The 21,755-nt window shown below is 39.8% G+C and overlaps 1 protein-coding gene across 1 annotated transcript in view; it reads right to left on the bottom strand.

Annotated features, from left to right (window-relative positions):
• Positions 1 to 21,755, bottom strand: part of TRIO (trio Rho guanine nucleotide exchange factor) — a 183,943-nt gene that overhangs the window by 7,255 nt on the left and 154,933 nt on the right. Inside the window, exons 38-54 of the mRNA XM_009325001.1 lie at positions 20,773 to 20,921; positions 19,963 to 20,029; positions 18,443 to 18,546; positions 17,745 to 17,814; positions 15,528 to 15,617; positions 14,814 to 14,906; positions 14,128 to 14,178; positions 13,827 to 13,904; positions 12,742 to 12,933; positions 11,594 to 11,771; positions 10,038 to 10,747; positions 9,732 to 9,815; positions 5,289 to 5,536; positions 4,346 to 4,484; positions 3,431 to 3,458; positions 2,370 to 2,532; positions 135 to 256 (exon numbers count right to left, since the gene is read on the bottom strand). Of these exons, the coding sequence (XP_009323276.1) occupies positions 135 to 256; positions 2,370 to 2,532; positions 3,431 to 3,458; positions 4,346 to 4,484; positions 5,289 to 5,536; positions 9,732 to 9,815; positions 10,038 to 10,747; positions 11,594 to 11,771; positions 12,742 to 12,933; positions 13,827 to 13,904; positions 14,128 to 14,178; positions 14,814 to 14,906; positions 15,528 to 15,617; positions 17,745 to 17,814; positions 18,443 to 18,546; positions 19,963 to 20,029; positions 20,773 to 20,921 (2,566 nt within the window). The remainder of the gene's footprint in view (positions 1 to 134; positions 257 to 2,369; positions 2,533 to 3,430; positions 3,459 to 4,345; positions 4,485 to 5,288; positions 5,537 to 9,731; positions 9,816 to 10,037; positions 10,748 to 11,593; positions 11,772 to 12,741; positions 12,934 to 13,826; positions 13,905 to 14,127; positions 14,179 to 14,813; positions 14,907 to 15,527; positions 15,618 to 17,744; positions 17,815 to 18,442; positions 18,547 to 19,962; positions 20,030 to 20,772; positions 20,922 to 21,755) is intronic.

The raw sequence follows: 21,755 nt of genomic DNA, 5'->3' as shown, positions 1-21,755 counted from the left end.
CACAAGTGAAAAATTTTGTTATAATACTCCTTTAATAGAAGGATGCCCAAGAGCCAGGCTTTTCTTTTTCCTGTACTATGGGTACCAGACACCTTGAACGTAATTAGATAAAAAAAGCAAAGAGACAGGCCTACCTAAAACTCGTAGACTGGCGGAAGATGAAACCGAACCCATATCGTTTGCAGCTATACATGTATAGGTACCATCGTCTTCTGCAGTGACGCCAATGATTTTCAGTGAAGCCTCTCCTAAGTCACTGGGAAACACAATGGCATCCATTAACTTTATATTCATTTTACAGACCTTAAATTATGGAAATCAGACAAAGTTAGATTGATGCTGTTAATATTTGTTATTCTCTAGCCCCTATCTCTCTCTGGACAAACATTACGAACGCTGCCCCTGCCATTTCAGAAGCGTCTACCAGAATTTGAGCACTTTGTGTCCATCAAGTCTCTTGGAATGTCCTACAGACTATTAGAAAAACATCCTCACTGACACTCTGTCTCAGCATGTCCTAGGCTCCATCATGTTTGAAAAATCAAGTGGTTCCCCTGTTTCTTCCTGCTTCCCCGACTTCCTTCAAATTGTGAGAAGCCGTATTGAGACAACCATCCATCATTGTTCTTTCCAAAAGGTTAGTTTCCATTCCTGACTCCCAGCATATAGAAGCTGATCTAACATCTGTACTTTCAGAACATTCATCCCTTGTAAGAGAGGGCTCCACCTTCAATACAAAAGGCACACACTTTTGGAGACCTCAGAATCTGGAAGAATGAGGATGGGAGGAAACTGAAGACTTAAGTTTTCCCTCTGCTCCAGGGCAGAAACAGCAATAAGCTATGTAAGACCACAGGAAAAGGATTTTGCAGATTCTTCCTTAATCTTTCTCACTGCGCAACCACCCTTTTTGTTTGATGGTTTGTCTTCAAATGGCTACTTAACTGTTCTTCTGTGCAATTCTTGTCTAGTACTTTTTTGACCATCTGCCATGGACACGAACAGCAGATAATTCTATTTGCAGAAGTCTCTTACAAATGTGAATACTTGGCAAGTCCTCCCTACACTTTTCACCTCTAGGCTCAAAACAACACTAACATTGTGTCATTCTTTCACAATAGGGCATATTTTCAAGATTTTCTATCATTGTTTTCATCTGGATTCATCCCAGTTACTGCAAGTCATTTGACTGACTGAACCAAAAACTGTTTGTCACAGTCTTTACCACATGATTAATTTCAGGGAAAAAAAATGAATGTAAATTTTAGGAACACAGGAAGATGACCCCCCCTCCCCCAGCTCAAAGAACATTTAATGATTATTATTTCTAAAAATCTGTCATTCACAGCCAACATGATTTACTGAATATAATTCTGTAACAGTAATGGATCACAGTAAATTAAACCTAGTGAATCTAACTCTTACTCATCTCTCGCAATGGTCCTGGATGCAGTAGCAGAGCTGCCATAACGCCTCTGTCTCCCATAAAAAAAATTATACCCAGTGAAAAGGAAAAAGCAGCAGGAGGTAAAAAAGAACAGTATAACATGCCATCAAGTTTGCAGGTAAGCTGGGCTATACCACACAACCTCTAAGAAGATGACATACTCTTCTATCTATTATTGAGGAAAGTTTTCACACACACCCCCTTCTGAATTAAGAGCATAATTCATAAACAAGACATTTCTTCGCACCGAAGTTACTCATTAAACAACATTTTCTGTATATAAAAGAATGCATTTTCAGGAAAAAAAAAATTCTAACACGCAGTTTCACATTCCAAAATACAGCAATTTCTCTTATTAGTTAGGTGTTTGAGTTCCCAGTTAGTCTGTTAAGTTCTATCACAGCAAAGCTAAAACCAGACAAAAATGTTAACTTCTGTGCTTCAACAATGAAGACAGTGACATTGCCAGGTCAGTAGGAACCAGAGGCTTTTCTTTGCAAAATACCGTAGTGTGATCTGAAAGCAGTCATTTGCCTCAAAAATGATGGTAATGCTACTAATGGAAATAAGCGGTTGGCAGATGGCATGTCACAGCACTGGCATGTCACAACATACTGTTCTGGTTCAAGCACTAGGTAAGCGTGACAGAACCACAATGGCTTCTGCAATAGCTAATCAGAAGTACCAGCCGAATTTTCTTTCGTTTTTAAAAATCAGCTGAATATGACATTTCGGTACCCCACCCATACACAGAAGTTACACAACATCTCCAGAAAATCCCAGCTGTGAAATATTTCTGTCTGAGGGCAACCCTATCTTTATGCCTCAAAGCCAAAAGCTATCCTGCACCAAGGGTGCAAATAGAAAATATAACAGTTTCAGCAGTTCCTGTTGAACATTACATAAAGTTCAATTTTCGTACCTGTACGAAATGCTGTGATGACCGTCATTGCTCAGTGTGTTATGATCAGGACCTTTCCAAGTAACTGAAGCCTTGGGGCGACCACAGACTTTACACCTAAGCACGATGGTCTCTCCTGTCTCACATGTTACCTCACTCAATGGTATTATAAACTCTGGGGGAACTGGAAAAAGAAAATTAATGGCATTAGGCCAATTGAAGTTAACCAATTTGCTTTTCTATTCCTTGCACACTCTCTTTGCTATTAGACAAAGTAGTATGGTACTTTAAATTTCCAAGGTGTATCTACCCCTCTACCCTTGGAGCACATCCATGGTTAGGCCACTTGACGGGGATCTGCAGATCTAGTGAATTTTTCTCTGCATGAACTTGGACACAACACTACTGCTATGCCACGGTTAACCCTGAAGCCTACCATGGTGAACCAAACACCCTGTTTATGGCAAGCTGAGGAAACCCTACAGTGAAAAGTATTTAAGGACGTCCTCAGCTAGGCTATCTTTGTATCCAGCTAAGTTTGCAAAACACCTCACTCATCCACTGAGGCACTGTAGTGGTTTCCCATTTTGCATAAAGCTCAAAAAGTTTGGTTCTGTTTATTAAGATAAAAACCCAGTTTGGCTCTGACCCCAGAGGGCCACTATCTTTGTCCTGATCAGCCTCTGCACTGAACAGGCCCTGAATGTTCCCTAGGGTGCAAGGTTAAAAATGAAGCAAGTGGTCTCCAATTCCTGGCCCTGTTATTCTGCAAATTCAGCAAGGCCCAACTTCCATACAGTCTCCATGCAAATGCAGCAGAGTGCAAATCTTTCTGAACATGTCATATCGTCATTGTGTTTTATGTTGTTTTGGACTTGTGAACAAAAATTAGTTTCTTGCATATTAAAAAATAAATACAACATTTCGTTAACTGTCTCCCTTATGCAAAAAGAGCTTATGTATATTTTGATAAAAACCACTTAGTTCCTGACGTAATTCATGTCAAGCAAATTTAAAACAAAGTAAAACATGTTCTAATCAAATTATATTCACTGGGACTTTTAAAAGTTAAAACAACTTACCATCATAAATGTAATTGGGATTGAGAAGCTGCAAAGGAGAAATTAAAGAATTAATGTCCTTGTAACATTATAAGAAATTAAAGAATGGTAGAAAACAAAGTACAGAGATGGTTCAAAGTTAGCTGTACCCATGTCCTGGTTTTGCCTAGGATAGCGTTAATTTCCTTCCTAGTAGCTGGTACAGTGCTGTGTTTTGGATTTAGGAGGAGAATAATGTTGATAACACACCCATGTTTTAGTTGTTGCTAAGCAGTGCTTACACTAGTCAAGGACTTTTCAGCTTCCCACGCTCTACCGACTGAGAAGGTTGGAGGTGCACAAGAAGCTGGGAGGGGGCACAGCCAGGACAGCTGACCCAAACTGGCCAAAGGGACATTCCATACCATGTGACGTCATGCTCAGTACATAAACTGGGGGAAGCTGGCCGGGGGGGCCGCTGCTTGGGGACTGGCTGGCTGGGCATCGGTCGGCGGGTGGTGAGCAATTATTATTATCATATTATTATTATCATTTTATTTCAATTATTAAACTGTTTTTATCTCAACCCACGAGTTTTTCTCACCTGTGCTTTTCCAATTCTCTCCCCCATCCCACCGGGGCCGGGGGGGAGAGTGAGCAAGCAGCTGTGTGGTGCTCAGTTGTCGGCTGAGGTTAAACCATGACAACCCACAAAGATTCAAGAAACATATGAACACCAGAATTTCTGCACCGCTCCGCTCTTTCTGCAGTATCCTTATGCTGTATCACGCTTGCAGGCTCAAAGATTATCTCTTCCCGATTTCAGACTGGGCAAACACTGTCCATTAGAACCACGGTTGCCTCCAATTCCTTCATGTGAAATTCTGACAGAAGTTACTTTTAAAGAAATTCTAACACAGCTGCTTTTGGAAACTACTACATCTTTGTAACATTTACCTTTACAGAAACCTTGTTGGCAAGTCCTTCTCGGGATTTGCGGTAACCATTTTCTAGCTTGCCTTCCCTTTTGCCGTCTTTATCTTTTTTCTCAGATTTCTTCCTTAAACGGAGTGCTGTGTGCCAAGATGTTGACTTCCTGAATACAGAACATTAAACTTTGATCAATTTTTTTCAACTCCAGGTTATGTGTTATACTCTCTAGTTTCAAATGGCATTTGAAAAGTATGCCAAAATGTTATTTCATTGTATTAAAGTATACTGAAATGAAATAAATTAAGTATTCCATAAGGGATACTACCCTTGGTTAAAACTGTAAGCAAGCTAGTAAGATTAGTCTGTAGTTCAGTATTTCTTTAAATTGTTGCTGGAATGGTACACTTTCTAGATGAAAAAACAAACTGTCAATCAAACTGAGCAATGATCAGTATGAAATCCGTATCAAAGACAGCCTATAGAAGCTTTACATAAAGCTTTACTGCTAAGAGCTTTGATATAATTTCTCCCATTGCAGATTTGAGAAAGATCTTCCTAGCACAACCAGACATTTTCAATAGGTTTGTGGCTCAAAGAGGAGATCTAGGCATTCTGAAATCTCATTTCACTTGAAACAAACATTTATGACTGTTTTCCTAAATAAAGGTGCCTATCCTGACAACTCCTATTAAATAAACCAGTAACTATTGTTGCTCTTAAATCAGGTATTATTTCATCACTTTTTCCCAGAAGATTGCACTACTACAGCTTTTTAATAAGGAATATGTGCTTCTGGGCTCTTTCGTATATTTTGAAGTTTGCTAAGGGACCTCTCAAGTACTCATTCTGCTTGATGTTCATTTATTTCTCAAAGATCACATCAACTTCTGGTTTAAAAGGTTCAAAGCCTTGTCTAAATTGGAAAATTTTCTTCCCCCTTCTCTTCTACACACACCCAGGCACTCACTTGATGGTTCCATCAGGGTTGTCAATGATGACTGCACTGGTATGCCCCAAGACATAGCCGGGAATCCAGCCCTCGGCTGCGGGGCACTGATCAGTGGCGGCTCTGAACACCAAAAACATGTTCTGTTGGTTGCTGGCTAGAATCTGCACGACCTCTCCTTGGTAGACATTTATCTCATCCTCCTTCACTGCCGTGTAATCGTGTGTCACCAGCATGGTGGAGATATTGCTACTGCTGCTACTTTCACTCTGCAAGTGTCAATTGGAAGCACAAAGAGGGGGAGGAAAAAAGAATCAAGTTTAAAGTTTGTGAAGAAGACAGGCTGTTCTTTGCCTGCTACATTACAACCATTACCTGCATGATCCACGTAAGCTGTAGTCAAAGAAGAGAGCTACGATTTCTCTTTTAGAGCTGCCTGTGTCTATTTATCTTGTACAAATTAGTTTGATCTTTGAATACCTTCATGTACAGCTGCTGCAGAAATTTATTCCCATTACTGTTACTAAAGTTTACTTCCTTTAACTAAGAGTCAGTTTATACATTGATCTCAACTGATCTTCCTTTCAAGCTCAGACACTGAACCTTGCATCTTTATCAGGCAACAAAACTACAGTACAGCACGTAGGACAGTTTTTCATGGTCTTACAGGTGCAGTTTCAAAATCATAACAGGTCAAGACTTTACCTCATGAAGACCAGAAATTCCAACAACGAAAAATACATATAGTCTTTCCTAGCACTATTTGTCAGATCTCAGACACCAGCCTTCTGCACACAAAACACGACAAGGTACCTCAAGGCTTGTCCCTGGTTGAATCTGTATGATCAGGTTTGTTCCTTTAAATGCATAGGATGAGGTAAATTACTGAAATAAGAAATTATTCATTTCTTGGGCATAATAGGCCCACTGAACTATCAGAATAAAGCTGGAAATCTCACTCCTAACTGATTAATGACTATGACAGCTGAGTGTTGTTAGCTGTTTATCATAAACTTGCAACTAGTGTTCGTGAATGTTGTTCGTTTCCTCACCAAGCATTTGCAGAAAGCTAATTATGGCTGATCAGGTGTACATCAAAAGTCATGCTACTTTTCAAAGGAAAACGCCTTCTCCTGGACATAAATCCACTAGAAATTATTATCTTTTAAAAGTAAGACTCATTTGGTCCATTTGCATGCATTTCTCATATGAGGGTTAATAAACAGAGTGTGAAATCTATTATCAGACTATGCAACCTATTCCCTGAAATAATTGATTTCCTTCTTGAAACAAGATAAAAACGAAGTGGATGGCCTATTAATGATGTGGCATGAGGCGTGTATGTGTGTGTGCCTATCTTTTATCTCTGTTCTTGCTTCAGACTGTTTCAGTTCACTATCAGTGAGGGTTCACTATTGCTTAGTAGTAGCTGAGTTGAAGAAGAAAATCAGTACCCAGCTGTAGCTGGAGACTACTATGGCTTACATAGCATAACCACACGTTAGAACCACGTATGTGCTAGCAGTGAGTGGAAAGCTTGGCACACAGGATTAAAACAACGTCACCGTTTTTTCTCAGAACTGTCAGATATTTCTCCCCTCACTGTTGAGGAGATGCAGCAGGGGTCAGTGGACAGCATGGTACACTGAGCGCCTGGAAAACCATGTTCTCTTCCAATCTGCTAATGGCCTTGAACAAGTCACTCCATCTCTTGGTGTCTGTGATTCCCCATGAGTGTTTTGGCTGGCTAGTCTACTGAGAAACCAAGACATTTGGAAAGGAATAGTCTCAGATTACTCATTCATAGCATGTGCAGCACATTGATGCTTGGGTTTCCAGTGAGTCTGTACATTTTATTCTAGCTGAACTATTTTATTCAACCGGGTGGAGTCAAGTCCATTCTGTCTTTTTTCCCCTATTACCATGATGAAGCAAATGCTACCACAGAGAAAGATCTCATCCTGGATTGTACCTCTACTAAAGGATATTTATGTTTAATTCCAGATACTGTATTTCCAGTGGGAGAAGTCATTTTGTCTGGCTTGCAGGGCTGTCTGTGTGGTCTTTTCCTATTAGCAAGCCCCTTCCATGATTCAGGCAAACTGGGCATAGTAGAACCAAAAAACCAGCCTCATTTTCAGTCATTGTTTAAGTTAAGATTACAACTTGCTAGATTCTTTTAGCTAGATGAAAACCAACTCTATTCAGAGAAAGCTGTTTTTTTTTAACTCCTTCTGTTAGACTTAGAGGAGAAGAGGAAGGGAAGGCTGAAGTAGCAAAACCAACCTAAGTCCCAAACCTTGCCCCACACACTATTCCTGAGCATACTGTTTCTTAGCATGCAGCAGAATTTGTATAACTGCAGGACTGACCTTCCTGTAACATAATGTTTCTTTTCAATAGTTAAATCTTGAAGGATCATATAAAACTCTGAATATTTCTTATTTTCAACAAAGAGAGAGAAATCTTTTAAATAAACAAATGTCTGGTAACTACTAAGTGACAAACGTTCTTGTGAATGTGTTTATATCAGAATTTATTCTCACCACAGAAAGATAGCTTTTTCTTTTGCTTTGCAAGGAAGTAATTATTCTTGCACAGTTAATGTTTTTCTACTTAAAGTTCTGCTGGTCATCACCAACCTCAATCATGGGATTAGAGGAGGATTTACAATCAAAATATAAAAAAATTCCTCCTATATTCCTGAAATACTAGCAAAATCAATTCCTTTTTCTTCTTCTTAGAAGTAACTTTTCCTTAAGTAACCAACCTTAACCATATATGCATGTAAATACACACACAAATGGTTAAATCAAAATAAACCTTCGCAACCCATTTTCTCTAGCCTGTTGAATGTGGTGTGAAATCCTGCTAAAGTATGGCCTAGAAATGAGGTTATAAATGAAGAATTATGACCCATCTCAATTACCAAACTAAAAGAAACACAGCTGTGAAGCAGAAGGCATGCATTCAGATATTACGTTTTACAGTAAGATAAAAACAAGCAATGGTGTCTTTACTGAGATAGTCTCAAAATTCAAGTGTTTTGAAAACTCAGTGCCATCCTGTCTCTCCCTCCCTCTTTTTTTAACGAACAACATCAATTAATGCAAGTCGTCTCTGCATATAAAAAGTACCACCATCTTGATTCACATGCTGTGCAGTAATTGCGAAATACTCCAGTTATTCCAGATATTATATTATCATCACATTTTGCTAGACTGAAGATAAACACAAGACAGAGCTAAACCAGATGAAAAGCTGAAAGAAGATCGGGATAAAAATACGATACATGCAAAGCATATTTTTTTCTTCTGAAGCTATTATAAAAGTAAGTATAAGAACTAAGAAGTCAAGAAAGCTCTGTGTTAAACAGTTCTATAAAGAAATGCATGCGTTTAAAATCGTCCGGCAAGTTAGGTGATTTGCAAAATTGGTATTGCATACGATTTGTGAGAGAGCGGAAAAAACAAACGTTCGTGAACACAACACTTAAAGAGAAAAATCAAATGTGAGTTTAAAAAGAAAGGCACCATAGCCTGCCTACCACATCCACGGCAAGTGCCTTGAAATTTTCGCTTTATATTTGCACATGCCCCTGTGATTGCTGTGTTGCATTTCCTGGTGGACGTTATTACAGAGAATGTGGATTCTGTTGATACCCCAGCTTTCCGCACAAACACACCAAGTGCATACTAAAAGGTCGAATCTCCAGATGCCCTAAACCAGTTCTTCTTACAAAGCAGAAAAGACAAGTGGAGCCGCTATTTGATTTGGTTGTAGTAGAAGGAAGATTATTTTAGCTAGGTTTTGTTGGCCTATTTTGAGTGGATTGCAGGAAGCTTCCTTGACCAGACACAGGGTTTAAAAAGAGAATGTTGTACATCAACTAAGGCTGAAAGGCGAGGGGGGAAGAATAAATTAATAAAAAATAAAAATTAAGCAGCCCAGGGAATGTACTGTAGATGTCTCCACGAAGTTAAAACTCAACAGGACAATGGTGGCGGATTTGTGTGTGAAAGGGAAAAAAAGCCCCAAGGCAGTCTGCCAAAATCTCAAAGTCAGATTTAAGTGCTGGCCGCAATGCATACCCCAAGGTGCTCTGGCTGCCACGCTTCAGCATGTTAATTATGTGCCTTCAAATTAGAGACGAAAAAAGCAAGGAGAGCAAGTTAGTAAGTATCAGCCTAGTGATCTATGTTTTCAGCAGAGGCAGAAATTGCATCTAATGTTAGCAGTTGCTTTTGTGTCTGTATACATATCCATGTTTGTATGTATACACACACAGAGAGGTAGATAATTTTGGGTTTTTTAATGTGCAGAAGATATTCGAACAGTTGATTATTTCAGAGCAGTACAGCACTGGAGAGCCAGAAGTTAGTACGGAGAGTGATGGTAACGCACAGAAAGGGAGCATGGGAAGGTTTTAGAAGAGCTCGCAGGACAGAGGTGCTCCGCTCTTACCCCATTACTCTGGGTGGAGTGAACTGACTGCTCGCTGGTCGAGGAGCATGTGCTCATGCGGTCTGTGTCCTGTTGCTTTTGTGTCTGTATACATATCCATGTTTGTATGTATACACACACAGAGAGGTAGATAATTTTGGGTTTTTTAATGTGCAGAAGATATTCGAACAGTTGATTATTTCAGAGCAGTACAGCACTGGAGAGCCAGAAGTTAGTACGGAGAGTGATGGTAACGCACAGAAAGGGAGCATGGGAAGGTTTTAGAAGAGCTCGCAGGACAGAGGTGCTCCGCTCTTACCCCATTACTCTGGGTGGAGTGAACTGACTGCTCGCTGGTCGAGGAGCATGTGCTCGGGAGTCATTGTCCCCAGGGAAAGTGAAGGAGCCAGGGCGGCTGGCGGGGGATGCTGGGATGGAGCTCCAAAAGGAGCCCTTCTGCAGGGGGCTGCTGGGTGGAAAGGTTTCTTTGCCAAAAGGAGAAGGGAAAGTCGTGGAGAGAGGAGAGTTCATTGGTGAGATGGCTCCTGGCCTTGGCTTCCCAAGCGTCAGTGATCCTATGCTGTTTCTTGAGCGACTGTCCTCTGAGCTTCCACGTGAGTCTTTCTGGGCTCCATCAGCTGAGCCAGAAATGTTTCCCGCTGTCTTCCTGGGACTTTCAATAACTTTCATCTTGGGAATCTGCTCAGCTTCTCTCTGAGGACCGTCCGGTTCTGCATTGGGAGGGTGCCTGTCTGGCTGGCTCAGGCCAGTTTCTAAGGAGGTGGTGTAGTGTGGCAGGGAGAGATTGTGAATGGACATACCTGACATCTTGTCTGCCTCTGCTTGGGCCGAGGCTGCAGAGGAGACCAGGACTGGGGAATGGTGTCTGACAGGCTGGGGGATCCGGGATGGCCGGCTACGGCTGGGGCTGGGGATGCCACTACAGCTGCTGGGGCCACTGCTGTTACCGCTGCTGCTCCCGCTGCCGCCTCCACCACTGCTGTGATTCCTCTGGTACTCGATTGGGGATGTCAAGGCTGTAATGGGGGTGGGAGGGGAGGCGATCAGGGAAAGGAGGGCAGGAAATGGAACAGGAACAATTTAAAGCAGACATGCTTACTGGCAAAAGGGGAGTGCTGTTCAAGTAAGATAAATCCCCTTAGCAATGCTGGTCATGCCGTAGACCTTAAGTCATTTGTCTATATCACACCTTCATGACCTGTTGTAGGTACCGCTATTAAAGATGAAAAATCTGAAACCAGGGAGAAATGTTTTCCTCTAGGATCACATTGTCAGTCAGCAGCCAAGCTGGGAAAAAACAGGTGTGACTGAATTCTCAGCTCGTTGTTCCATCCATTACAACTCTTTAAAAAAAAAAAAAATCTAGACTGTGGCAACAACCGATGGATAAAAAAATACAGCAAGAACCTTCTAGTGTCACAGCAGACACTACCGTCTTCTACTTTTCTCCTGCAGAATATCAATGTTGTTGCCACAGTAAGATGTGACAATGGCCACCAAAATAACACAAGCAAAACGTATTCTGAATAGATGCTTAAAATTTGCTTGGGTTTAGCCTTTAAAGGCTTGCATTCAATTAAAAGGGGTACACAAGCTCTCCATCTCAACGGATGGTGCCAATCTTGATTCACTCCTACAAAACATTTGGAAAATTTCACGAAGAGAACACCATGTAAATTCAGACTACCGCTCTCATAATAAATGCTAGCATCTGTTCTAAAGCAGAAATGCAGCACATATCCCCCAACTGTTCTGTATTAGCTCAAGAAAAAGGAAACTTGCAAAACATTTCAAAGCCAAGAAACAACAGATGAGAGAGAAGTCGTTCAATTATGAACTTTCAGTGAGAGGAAATCATTTACCATTTAAAAAGTTGCGCTGGTTTTCCAAAATTTGGTTAATTTCATGGATCCATAACTGGCGGACTCCTGGACTGGCAGAATGCAAAATAAAGGTCTCCGTGACATCGCCCGTTCTTGATGTTAGTGCAAATTTACATGGATCGCTGTCCACATTTTCCTCCAGGGAAAGGCAACTCACCTTCATGAAAAAAAAAAGATAATTTACTTCATGTATTTTATGAGAAACATACCTCTGAAATCTCTTACTTAGGAGCTCAGAGTCAGATCTTCAAATCATGACCATCCTTTCCTTCAGTAAAATAATACCATGAAGTGAAGGATTACAGTAAACTAAGGATTAGTGTACAGCTTACTGACACACTGTGCCTGAACAATCTCCAACTGGTCAGTACGGCCCAATGTTCCCCATTGGCCCTCACTCTCCATTCATGTTATTTAAAATGTTGAGCCCACTGTGGAGCTCTACCACTGGCCCACACCAAAGGCTTCTGCTGCAGAGACAGCAATGCCTTGGAATAGGCTGTCCAGCCAGCGCTGAACAGGATGCTCAGCTGGCAGGCACAGCACTGAGCCGAATTAACGGAAGTAGGGTCCACGCAAGACGCTTCACCGGGAGGGCTGGTGGGCACTAGTATCAACGGTTTTTGTTTCAGAGAAGGTTTGAAGTGGGAGCAAACACTTTTTGTTTGAGGGATTTGCTTGTAGAAGAGCTGAGAAGGTGGCACTATTTACAGATGTTACCTAGACATTTGGACTGATTTCAGCTGAAACTCAAAAGAAGGGATAGGTAAAGAGTTATTACCTTTATTTGCAATGCCTTTGCAATGTGGTGTACACACAGCACAGAGCTGAAGACTAAACTCTTTGTGAATACTTGTCCAGCTTTGTACAAGAACACCGGTTTTGGTATGCTTCACATGGGAAGCATCAGTGATAATGGTTCCCATGTGCAAGATAAATACAAAGATTTCCATTTATCATCAGAGTGAGCACAAATTTGGTAGGAAGTAATTTCAGGAAATGACTGACACATCACTGTGCTTTATGATTGCACATCTAGATGTCACTAGTGACTCCACACTGAATCAGAAACTGTTACCTTAGCAGAGTTTGTGCAGGGGACACAAAGACTCACGCACGACAGTTACCTTGATACTGTTTTTAAACAAGAATCCGGGCATGGAGAAACCTTTCTTTTTATCTAGCAGCTCACTGAAAATGACTATCTGCTCAAACAGGAAGACCCGTCTCTCCTTGCAGCGTGGCAGAAGTCCCGTGTCCTGGTCTGTAACCAAGAATGTGTCCTGGAGCAGGAGCTTACCCTGGGCTACAATTTTACCCTAAACACAGAGGCAAGCGGAAACACATTTAGTGCAATTCTTCATTTCTTTCCCCAATCAACCTTTTTGAGCAGATGCTCATGCCAAAATAGCTTTGTGTATTTCCCAATTTCTGAGTGTCACTGACCATTATATATTCATTGATTCTCCTATACACAAGACATTCTTATTCCCCTTCTCAAAAAACAAACAAAATAAAGACACCCCCCCCCCCCCCCCCACACCCCCCCCCCCCCCCAAAAAAAAAAAAGGGAGTTAAGGCTTAGTAACAGTGAGGCTTTCATCTCTCTAGTCTCAATAATTCCTTCCCTGCCGCCCCCAACACAGTAACTCATATATTCCTCTAATGTCTTCCAGGGTGCTGAAAAGGGGAAGAATTCGAGTTCATACCTGCATCAAAGAGCAGAAAGGGCTTTGCAAGTAGAGCACGCGACTATAGCCTGGCTGATGCATACTGCTTCAATAGCCAATTTCCAACTCTTCTGGACTTAGCAAAACAAGGAGAAGGGCTACAGTTGCCTCGGGTACTTTACTGACCTTAGCAACTCCTCCTTTGCCTACGCTGCTGAAGTCAGGTCTGCTCACCTGCTGATAACTGATTACTTCACTATTTTGCAAGTCATTAGTCAATAATGGAACTGTAGTAACACCAGTGCTTCCTAGATTTTGCAGAAGGACTTACCTAGTGTGACTGACACAACTGGTAAAGCTTCCCAGGAAGAAGTCCTTGGCAGGGCTAAGACTTGATTTTTCATTCACTGTTTTTTGCACCAGCTAACCAGATTGTGAGAGAGCACCCTACCTCATTTCTCCCCCCAACTCTCCCCACAACATTAATGGTTAATTTCTGGAGAACTTGACAAAAACTCTAAGCAAAACCCCAGCCAACTTACATCAAATCCTTGCAGGCGGCCAACATTCATCATGTCATTACACCGTTTTGGTACTATACACATGACCTCTACGGCTCTCTGTTCAAGATAAATAAAAAGTCAAAGCTTTATTTTCCGAATGAGTTAGCAGGATAAAATTTTGTTTCATTTGCTATGGTTGCTTTAGAACAGAAATGCGAAAAGTAAACACTTATCGTAATCACATTCTCAGGAAGATCAGAAAAGGAAAGCAACTCTATGTCAAAATGAGAAGTTTAGAGTAAAGAGCATTCAAGTCACTAAGAAAAAACGTCTCAAGTACCTCTAGTTCTGTTGTGTCAAGGTTAGCTTTTTTAGAATATTTGAGGAAGTCCTGAAAAAGGAAAAAAACAATAATATGAGTCTTTTCTCATTAATCAGCAACAAGAAATCTTAGAAAAATCTGCATTTGCTATGCTCTGGCAGAGAATGATGGACTACAGAAGACACACAGAAAAAATTTTCTTGCTGCAGTTCTTTCCTGCTCTTATTTTTTAAGATTTATTCACTATTTTTGATTTAGATCATACAAGAGGTCATTAAGGCAATGACCTCTGTGATACACAGGGTTGCTCTTCAGTAAACATTTATGCGATATTAAAATGGTTGCAGATGTAGTTGAAAAAGTTGGGATGAGTCCCAACAACTCATGTCACATTTACATCTGAAAACAGTTCGGAGATCCCTGTCCCCTTCATATGACATTGGTACAAATTCTAAACATTTCCATGTCACTGACTTGAGCTCATTTGGTCTTTAACTGTTTAAAAAAAAAAAAGCAAAATTCTGCCCAAGCTATTTACTGCAATTTTTATAACTATCTCAATATGCTCAGAAAATAATCATGTTACATTGCTTACAAATCTGCGTTCTGTTTGGGAGGAGGGTGGAAAAGCATCAGCAATATTTAAAAAAGAAATCATATCTGTTAACACATATATTAAATCATTCATCTCAACATCACTTTACCTTTAGTAACAGCTGGTATTTCATAATTCTCTGCACAGGTTTTATTAGCAGGTCCGTGAGCTGAAGTCTGTGGCCCAGGCGCTGCTTTAGATCCTGAGGGTTGTAAAACAAACATTTCTTTGTTCATTCTTTCAGTTAGAAACAACTTTGTTCTGTTTTGTTGAGTTAGAAACACAGCAGGATATATCACTATTAATGGCTATCAGAGCAGAAATTGGCAAAAGTCAGAACAGAACCTAATCTTCAGTTAGCAAAAGCTAGAGTCCTTCCCCTTACCTGTATCAGCTTTGTTTCCAAAGCATTCCCCGCTCCAAGCATCTTCCATATCTTTTTTTGAAAAGATTGTAGAGTGAAATGTAATTTTTCAATCACAGGTTGTATATAGTCTATTTTTGACAGTGATCTTTGCTCATCCAAAATTGCCACTTCATGTAATATGCACTGTTAACTTCCTGAGCTAGGGCTAGTAAGGATGAGACTCTACTGATTAATCACTATCTTATAGCTAAACTTTTGGTTTTTTCCCCTAGAGATCAATACATCTCTAGGAGCCTGCATCAGACTTGAGAAATCAGAACAGAAGTTGCAAGAAATTATAATTTAAAACAGTACCAACAATATGTGCTGCCTTTTTTTTTTTTGTCAACAGATCTGATAACGCTTATGATTTGTACACACCCTTCACCTTGCATATATCCTCTCTCAGAAACTTACCTCAAAAAACGTATCAATGTATTCTGAGACAATGTGCTCAGACTTTGGTTTGTTTTGGCAGTAAACTATGTACATGTGCAACCTTCTCTCCTAGAAGAAAGATACAGAATGATACATCATCATCAAGAAAAAATCATGCCAGATTGAAATGGAGTATTATTTTAAGAAGTTCAGCTGTTCAAAAGTATGAACTTAAAAAGGTCCTTTTGAGGAAAAGAGGCAGCTACATATGCAGAAATTACAGAACTGAAAACACATTTCTTTGGGAATATCATGATGATTTTAGAAAGGCAACACAAGTCAGAAAATTGCCACAGTTATAAATACTCCTGAACAACAGGTGTTTAGAGATGATAGCTCAGCAGGTCCCACAATAAAATGAAGTAGGAAAATGGTTATCTTTTTCTTTTAGCAAGCGCAATGGATGAAGCCTTTGAAATATCATTTTTTAATTTGATTTTAATAATCTGATTATTCTTCTAACATTAGAATAATGACTTCCTCCTGTTTAGCTGTACAGAGCAGTTAGGAGAAACCTCTCAGTCTTCTAATTAGTATTAGCTGCCCTATTGGAGTTTTAGTGGAGACGTAGGTGATGTAGCCTGGAAATGGTGGTTGTAGCCTGGAAATGGTGGTGCTAGTATTTTTTTTAACTCTGATTCTGTATTTTGTGCATGGGCTTTTAACACCAAGGCAACAAAGAAAAAGAGAGAGCGCATAACTTCAACCTTTAAGATTCATTCTTGATTAGCAACCTTGCTGGTTAAGAAACACAGACATAACATATGCGCCTACTACCTACTCCAAAATCTTCCTTATAATTTTGCTAGGATCGGTTTGCTGTTAGAGGCTTTGCTGCTCAGACACTTATGGAGTACTGACCAGTGAAGACAAATGGAAAGCAAAAAAGGAAGAAATAAGATGGAGATTGAAAAGGACACAGAACATAGATTAAGAGCAGGAACTGAATCGTCATGTTCTAGCTGATAGTCAGGGTTTTGTTAGAGGATGTTGTAATAGCATCACAGCTTGCCTTTCCATCTGGAGTGGTAAGGGTGCCTTTCAAAAACAACTCAGTTACAAATATACCAAGAGAAACTAAAACAGCAATCAGAAACAGGGAGAGTCACTCCCTTCAGGTTTCTCATTTTACCAGTGCCAGAATTCTCCCCTCTTCCCATGCCCCTCCCCCCCCTTTTTTCTAATAATAATAATCCTTCAGAAATGAAACAGCTCGTTCCTCATCATTAGTCCAGGAATTAGGCCTGGCTTCCAGTGTTACTGTTCCATTAATGTTTCATTCTGTTCTCTTTTGCTACCCTGGTATTGACTTCAAACACAGACTGCAGGGAAAATCTGAAACCCGTTAAATCTGCTTTAATCCAGTCCGTCTTCAGTCTTTGCACACTTGTGCAAATGATCATATTTAGTAGGCAAGTTTCCCTTCTGCTGTCTTGTGTGATTTGGAGTATGGTGAGGCTTCATCTCAAACAGATATTAAATTGTATTTCTACACAAACAGACACCAAAATGACTGATTAGTGGCATGTCTGATGTGTCCTGAATTTTGATATCTAGTTTCTAGATAACTAGTTCATCCAATTTCCTTCCAAAGTGTTATAATATCCACATGTATCACAGGGTCATTCCTTTTAATAAATAAATGAAAAGTGGAAAAACAGGGAGTTGTATAAAGCTATAAAGGGTACTGTGTTGGACTAAAATTAAACATCATGAATTTCTGGCACTCTCAATTCCTTCCCTAAGTGAAGAGGGAGGAACCTCAGCCACTGCTGTGATTCTCAGAAAGGGAAAGGATACAGCACTAGAATGCACTGAAATCAGTAGGAAGAATGAGCTGCTTTCCTATTTTTGGTTCCTATGTTCCATGGTACCGCATGGATACCTGGGATTAGAAGACAGGTGTATCTGGTCATATGAAATGACAATTTTCTCGCACAGAACTGGAACTGAATTGAGAAACAGGGCCCACATTCATATTTCCTCTCCACAGGAAGATATTGGAAACAAAACCTAGATTATTTACTTAGTCTATTAATAAGCTCTTATAACCTCTCTCTCCACCTCCTGCAGAGAGGAATATTTTACGGCACTTTCTTAACTGTGTTGTACCATAGATAAATCCTTAATAATCAAACAAAACATGTTGGTCAGTAGCAGCAATAGGGGTTTGCCAAAGACAACATTTGCACTTACATGCTTAACAAACAGGGATCCCAGCTTTTCTGGATCTTCAAGGCACTTCTCCAACTCTCCTAAAAAGAAGCTGAACATAAAGAGAATAGCACTTTTTTTCTGATAGCACACACTGTAGCAACAGGTGATTGCAAGGCAAAGTGGTCTTACTGCAAGGTCCACTTTGTGTCCCCTATCAGCAGGTCTGGATATTAATGTATGTCCAAAATGACAATGTCAACAGTGTAATATTTTAATATAGATTTCCAAAAGGACACACTGAATCCATGCCAAGATGAAAAAATACTGGTGCTCATTAATAAAATTCTTTCATTTCATATATTGATTGAAACTTTTCTCCTTCCTAGTCTGAGTGCCTGAGGTGCCCATACTGCCATGCTAACCCCTAACAAATTCTTTAGCCTGTATTCTTAGAGAAAACGTTTTTGAAAACAAAGCCTCAAACAACGTACAAACTTCCATATATAATACTATCCATACTATAGATTCTCAGTTGAAGCACTTGGTATATATAAGCATCCTTGTTTAAAGCAAATCTTCATACCAACATTTGTAAGGTGAATCTACAGTATCTACAACTCAAAGCACAAGACCAACTGTATTTACCTTGTATCTGAATATTTGAGGAAAAAAAATTAATTTCTTAAAGTCAATCTAGTATTTTTTAGGCAGAATTGTTTTTTCAAGTTAATACATACTCTCTGTGCCAGTCATAAATCTGGTGAATGTTTCCAAATACAATCTTGTCTTTGCCTTTCATGTCATCAGGTACGCCATCTTCCTTCATAAGTGCCATATAACCCTGCAACAGTCCAAGGAAATTCACCGTGAACATTTTAACTTAAAAAAGGTGAGTTGTCTTTTAATCCTCCTTTTCCCAGAAGCTTTCCAAATTGCCCATGACAACAGCTTGTTTGGGACACAAACCAAAAAACTGCTCTGTAACACATCATTAACACAGAGCATCGACACAAAATATCACAAATTGGCTTGAGGTTGTCTGCACACCACTGCCCAGTGCTAGTAAGACAGATTCACTCTAGCTTATTTAGCCTGCGTGAACAGGCTCAAAGCACAGAGGGAACTTCTACAGCCCTTCTCCTTATTGTATGAAGCAGCTGCAATGCTTTGCCAGGTAGGGCTGTTACCAAGTACAAGTCAGAGCTACTGACCTGGCTTTCTGCGCTCCTTTGCTCAGTGTTTCTTATTTCAGTCATCCACATTAACCCTGCACCAAAGTGCGCTGAGGAAGAAAGCAGCTGCACTGCATATGGGAGTGCATTGCATGGGCTACTACTTGCGGTATGAGCAAACTGAACACCAAAAAAATTGAACATAAATTCTATTAGCAAGCATTCTGACTGCAATGAAGTTCCTTTTACGTTTTCCCATAGTCCTGTCTTCTCTTTTTTGGTGTATATATACACTCGTCTCACTGCAATTCTATCACATAGTTAGAGCTGGGACTCTTTTTGAATTTTGTAGTATTCATGCAACTCTATTCCTTTTATTTTTTTATAACACTTATATTCCTAATTAGCCAGGTCTGGGTTTAGTTGCAAGGTTTATGTCTCGATGTCTAGCATTTTCATCAGGAATTATTTTGTTAGTTACAAAAATACATCTGTTCATAGCCTCCTAACGCACCCTTTAAATACTGTAAAAAGACTATCACAATGCCGATCTTTCTTTCCCTCCCTCCTGTTAAAACAGAGTTTAAGAACTGAACCTTGTTAGGCCAAAATTCACTGTCATGCTCATTCTCTCTACACTTCCAAATGCATTTTGTTGGTAGCTGAAGACTGAAGGGAGATGTGTGATGCTATTTCATTTTACAGAAGGGGAAACTAGGAAGTCTAAGAGAAGCCTAGCAGTAGGAGAGGAAGCAAGTCGTTCAAATCCAGGACAGTTCCTCTACCTGCGGAGTTACAATGCTTTTTTGAATTTAGTTGTGCTAAATAAAACCATCTAGTTGAAGCTACTATTAGGCCACTATTTAAAAAAAAAACTAACTACACTCCTCAGAAGAACAATAAGGTGCACACAATAACAGGAAAAAAAAAAGGAATGAGATCTGATGCAGTATTTCTAATATATTAAAAGCCTGCAGGAAGGAAAACTCAGAATGCATTCACATTTTCAGTTTCTTCCTGTGTTTTGTTTTGAAAAAACCGTGAGGTTCAGGCTGGGGGGGAAGAGAGAATGAAAAACATCATACCTCAACTACATAGCCCAGATCTCGTACATAATCTCGCTCTGTCTCCACTAATTCCTGTAAGACATAGCTACAATGGAAAGAAAATGATGAACACATATTTCATTAAAAAAATGAAACAGATTCTTAGAGAGGATTAATGGCATACGGCTTTTCAGACATTTGCAGTCAGATACGTTTGATAAGCAGAGCTAAAATGGAAGAATTAATGCACATTCTTTCTAAGCAAGATGCTGCTTTGACTTTGGAACCAGAGCAGGCTTACTTCTGTTTATCTAAAGTCAAATGTTTTCTTACACGTGTCATTAAAATTAAACATTTAACTGTTGTTTAAAATAAAATGCTATTACGTCTCTGGTCTGGAGACTCATAAGTATATGAACTGTTATTTCTACCCACAGATTTAAATAATTTTGAAACCAGGCATGTTTTTGTTCTACCATGGTAACAGCTTACTATTACATAAAGGAATTAAGAGTGCAGTGGAACAGAACAAGGGGAACGACCAGTTTTTTGAAGCCTAATCACCCTCTAACCATTTAAAGATCAGCATCTTCCTGCATAACTGAGACTGACATGTGACAAAAGTCAAACACAGATATAACTAAAATTAAAAATCACAGGAAATTGAGACTATGACTGTTCAAGAAAATTTTTTTTCTTTGCATAACGTGACTGCATGCTTGACACCTAACACAAGTCCTCCCCTTCCAGATTAACAGTTTCTGCTGCCAGTTCAAAATGGACATTTTTAAAACACTTCATTTATCTTTTCAAAACATTGTCAAAAAAGGACTAAAAATGTGGTCTTACTGTCGTCTTTTTAAGGAGCTGGATTTCCTTTCTTCCATCTCATCTATGGGTGATGAGGAAGAGAGAAGGGAGTTATCTGAAGGGTTGAAGGATGGACTGCTGCTGTCACCTTGATCTACCAACAAGGAACTTGGACGGTCCTCCAGGGCCTGAGAAGGTGTTCAAGACAGACAGCAAGAATGATTTATTTCCCCTTTATTTACAAGACGCATTTACATGCAGTTGTATATGGGAACCTATGGGAGATCAATTACTGCAATGTATCTTGGCAAAGGGGGTCTCAAGCTTCCAGAAAACCAACCAACAACTTGGCTTTCCAGGACAGATAACCTAACCTTACAGAAGCACATTTGAGATACGTCAGTCTTTCCTTCACAGCAAAAGAAAGGAGTTCAGTTGGTTTAAACAGCAAGAGATAAAAATCAGGCTATCCTGCTCAGGATATAAGTACTTCTATGGTGGAAGCTACACAGATGTGTGCTTATTCCCGGGGATTACACTATATTTGTCATACTTTAGTTCTAGCATATGCAAGTTACTTTCAATAATAAATAGGACATCTTTAAAGGATATTCTTTGGATGTTACATTTTTTGTTACAACAGAAGTGGCATTCTTTGTCAGACATTTTGTTTATCATATTAACCAGCCAAAATACTGACTCATTGTAGAAAATAATGACTTTTACAGTCAATGTTGCTTTTGAGCTTCATGACAGTTCAGATCCTAGGAAAAAGCCCCTATCTCTTCTGCCAGATACACCGTCTCCCTTGCACAGAATCTGCAGTCTTCTGTTTGTACAAAAGATGGAGAAGCCGTAGAAGAAATAATACGAACAAGCTTCTATGAAGTGTTTATTGGACCTCTTTAATTCAAGCCCATAATCTTGGATCAAGCTACAGTTATGTATCACTTTTTCCTTGAATGTGATACAGGCTTTAATACAAGACACATTAACTTCACCAGGGTGGGGTTCAGCTGTAA

The sequence above is a fragment of the Pygoscelis adeliae genome, unplaced genomic scaffold (assembly GCF_000699105.1).
Source record: "Pygoscelis adeliae isolate BGI_AS28 unplaced genomic scaffold, ASM69910v1 Scaffold86, whole genome shotgun sequence".
Taxonomy (NCBI): domain Eukaryota; kingdom Metazoa; phylum Chordata; class Aves; order Sphenisciformes; family Spheniscidae; genus Pygoscelis; species Pygoscelis adeliae.
The sequence above is the reverse complement of the archived record's forward strand: the minus strand, read 5'-3'. Positions and strand labels throughout refer to the sequence as shown.